General features: G+C 34.2%; 1 protein-coding gene across 1 annotated transcript; it reads right to left on the bottom strand.

Annotated features, from left to right (window-relative positions):
- Window positions 1-243: 243 nt before the first annotated feature.
- On the bottom strand, window positions 244-3,833 carry LOC113352888 (putative transcription factor bHLH041). Its single transcript, XM_026596645.1, has 8 exons — window positions 3,709-3,833; window positions 3,422-3,568; window positions 3,208-3,313; window positions 3,090-3,104; window positions 2,915-2,977; window positions 2,046-2,789; window positions 1,514-1,930; window positions 244-438 (listed from the first exon to the last, which is right to left on the bottom strand). Exons 1-8 carry the CDS (start codon window positions 3,822-3,824, stop codon window positions 361-363), a joined length of 1,686 nt encoding a protein of 561 aa, XP_026452430.1. The 5' UTR covers window positions 3,825-3,833; the 3' UTR covers window positions 244-360.
- Between the last annotated feature and the right edge of the window lie 250 nt (window positions 3,834-4,083).

Below are 4,083 nucleotides of genomic sequence, written 5' to 3'. Positions count from 1 at the left end.
AGCAACCAACTAGGCCATCCATCTTTGAACTCCTCCATTTAACTTCTTGTACTGCCTTGTCTAGTGAGATTTCATTGGTTGGTTGCTTGGGTTTCTTAAGGTTATGGTTTTAATTAACTTCCTCCAACTAGAAACAAGAGCAAACAAGGAAAGACCAAGAATCAAGAATCAATTCAAGAGCAGTCAAATTAAGATGACAAAATGGACATGTGGTGGTGATCAAAGATATAAAATATGTAGGTAACGTATTGGTGGTACGTAATAGCGTCACTATTGGGAATACAATATTGTTTATCTATTCTTCCTATCTCTGCTCTGAGTGGCTCTTCAAGTGAGACAAAAAGAGCTAAGCTCCACAAGTCACTTTGCTGCATCACCGATAATTCTTCTAATAGCTTCTTTGAAGGCCGACTCTTCAAATACATGCTGCTGGCAAGCCTGAAAGTATAGTACACGTACAATTTAATTAGGTAAAAAGTGATGGCTTAATATAAAATTAACACTATGGATTTTCAATCCTTTAAGCCAGTTTTTCTACATATATAAGTTTAAGCTGGAAGACTTAAGAGTAATGAACGGTAGTGATTCCAATACTCCAAAAAAATAAGATTAGAAAAAAAAAACATTCTTTTAAATCATTCAGACTAAACTTAAATACTTTAAAATACGATATTAAATGGCATTGGTGTAAACTAAAATTATCAATAGTAATAATTGATATCGGAAGCAATGAAGTGTGATGACTTTTAAAACAAAATATAAAAAGTTCTTTTAGAAGTTTAGGATGGAACAAGTCCTTAGATAACTCTAAAGATCTTTCCCCCGAACTTATATTTGATTTTGTCGAAAAATAACGAATTGTAATGATTTTGAAGACTAATAAGATAAATAGTTTTCTTCTGAATAGTTCAGCTTAGCTACATTCTTAAACACTTTTAGTAAAAAAAAAGTGTGAACCTTCAAGTGCCAGTAAAAATTCAAATTTATTAGAATATCTCAACATGGTTATAAAAATTCCTACGTAGAAATATCGGAGCATCTTCATTAATGGGTACACAAAGCCCTACATGAAGTCTTATTAAGACTTATTTATGAGTGTTTAAGCATGTAATAAATATAAGACTCCGTAGCTAATAATCATCGCCAACGGTATAGGATTTAACCCTTAGAATATCTTATATGATAGAATTTTAGCCAATTATTTTACTTTAAAGAATAAAAAATTTGACAAAGAGATAAATGAAAGTGTAATTTAGTATTTCATTTCTCCTAATTTGTAAAACATAATTACGGGAGATGAATTTGTGCTAAATGAGGTCTAAAATCATGTGTCACGAAAAAATAATATTTTCACACTCTATCAGAAATGCTCTTATTATCATCGGATTTAGTATATTTATTTTAGCAATCAACTTGAAGAAACACAAGTCTTAAAAATAAAACAAACTAGCTATCATGTTTTGAAAAAATAGACTAAACTACACCATATTCAATGTAATAAAACAAATAGTACCTTGATTTTCAGTCTAAAGACCACTGCATAGGAAGAATTTGGCACTTGTGATGGTGTAGTATTTCCTTCCATGAACTCCAAGATTACACCATCAACTTGGTTTAAGAACTCAAGCAAACGTCTAATCAGACTCATAAAATCACAATGTCTTGATTTCACATTAACTTGCAAATCAACTTCTCGTTCTTCTGATGGTATGGATGGTTCAGAAGTTTCGGTTAACTGAATTTCAACCGTAATATCCGAAGAAGTGCTAGCTGCACCCATTTCTGGATCATTACCGCTTGTTATGAGTGTAAGCTCTGTTGGTGCAAGTTGTGTCTCAAGGAAACGATTTCTTCGTTTCAGCTCTTTGATTTCATCTTTAAGAGTAACTAAGTAATCTCTTGTAATTGACAGCAATGATACCTTATCTTTCTGCCGAATCAAAAGTTGAATTCAAAATTTAACGAATTAATAAGACCGCATATATACATTTTCACATACTATTACGTACTACTATGTAAATTGCACTACATAGTACATTACATACCTTGGAACCTGGTGGTAAAAGTGATTTCAACGCGAGAAAGCTATCGTTAAGTTTCTCTCGTCGTTTACGTTCTGACATTTTATGGTGCAATTGTGAACTGGTTGGACGATATCCTTGTGCGAGTGGTTCCTCCATTATCCTTTTTCTCATATGCATGTTTTTGTAAAAGATAATTGCTCGCTTAAGCATATTTTGTCCTCCGTAGTTGGTTTTCAACTTATTATTGGCAAGTGCCAGTAGATTGTCTTCGGGTTTATATCTTTTGAAAGCTCCCACTTCTTGACTTAAGTGATTACTACAAGCTTGAGTTTGTTGGTGTCGGTGTTGATGAGGTAAAGAAGATGATGCTGGTGTTGATGACAAAACGGCTAGCATGGCTTTGGTCAGTGCTGCATCAACGTTCTCTGGGTTTGGAAATTGAACATTTCCAAGTATGTTATAAGCATGCTCTATCTGTTGATCGATGGATTGAGCTGCCACCAGATTAGGTTTACTTGTTTGATGATCAGATGTAATGACTTCTTTAATGAATTCTTGAGGGGGAAAAGCAGTGGGTGCACTAAACAGAAGAGGTGAGTACTCAGGACTGCTCACTAGTGATTTTAATGAAGAAGACGATGACGAAGGCCAACTTTGATCGATTCGTTGAGGAAGTTGTACTTGCTGATTTCTTAGAAGTTTAGACTGCTGCGGGATGAAGTCATCCGGAAACCAATTCATCATCTCCATTTCAATGTTTTTCGACTATTCAAAAGGATCATTTACAAAGATATATTAAGATTATGACCTCAACAAACAACAAAATGATGCAAGTGTGCTTCTTTTAAGGAAAAAAAAACTTGTTACATAAAATTTTGATTGTCATTCACCTGGTCTAAACTGGACATTCCGATTTCCATTTCACAACTTTTGCAACTTACGAATGCGGCCAACTGTACGTTGTCAAATAAAATGCTTTCAGCAAGGATTGTGTTGAGCACATGAAGAAGGTTGAATATAACATGCTCATCAATGTATTTAAGCAAATAGTTATGAAACACAGACCTTAATCCGCGCTTCCTGCGAGAATCAAAACCAAGAAAATCATTTTATTAGTAACTGATCAATGTTAATTAATACTACTATTATACAAATATGTTATTAGTAGCTCATTGTCCGTTACCTGATAAAACTGTCGCTGGATGTCGGTTGAAGCTCGATTAAGAAGCTCCGATTCCTTGAATTCTAAATATGGTATACCTTCTAGGAAAGCAAGCCCCGGAACCAATCTAATAAAGATACATTGAACATTATAACCACATAAAATCACCATTACAGTATACACTAGAACAGAAGGAAAGTGTTCTTAGTTTGAGATTGGTAAATCATATACGTACCCGTTTTGTATGATGTGCGGCGTGCTACGGTAAGCGTCGAAAAGGGTTTGAATTATAGCTTGAGATGGTATTGATGCTGATGAAGAACTAGCTGGCTGGTGTACTATTGCATTATAGTTGAGAAGTCCATTTGTTGAGAATAGATAGCTATTGATCATACACCATTAAAGATCATATCATTCAGTACTATAACAAGATCAAGAATACAAAACATAAGCTCAAGATAAATCAATCATCATAAGTTTTACGTGTAAAGAGATCAGATCAGACGAAGGAAACAAACTTACTTTGCAGGAAGAGGATAATAAGACCATAAACAAAGATAAGTGCAACCAAGAGATTGTGCCAAGTTTTGTAGAAAACGAGTACGGACTTCTTCATCTAAGTAGAAGACCGAGTCCATACCACACACCACACAACCTTAAACCCTTACTAAGTACTTATTCTTTATTGGGTATTTTGAATTTAGCTCTATTTATATGTGGTTCTCAGTCATCTTCATCACCAAGTCTATTAAGTGATACTATATTTTTTATTTATACATACATAGGAGAGTGATACCAGAAGAAAAGGTCTAGAATGATTTGAACAAATGAGAGAGTCTTGGGAGAGATATATAGTTTAAAAGTGTTGGTGAGCCGAAGTGGGCTCAGTCTAAGAGG

The sequence above is a fragment of the Papaver somniferum genome, chromosome 2 (genome assembly GCF_003573695.1).
Source record: "Papaver somniferum cultivar HN1 chromosome 2, ASM357369v1, whole genome shotgun sequence".
In the NCBI taxonomy this organism is placed as follows: Eukaryota; Viridiplantae; Streptophyta; class Magnoliopsida; order Ranunculales; family Papaveraceae; genus Papaver; species Papaver somniferum.
This window is presented reverse-complemented; position numbering and strand designations above follow the sequence as displayed.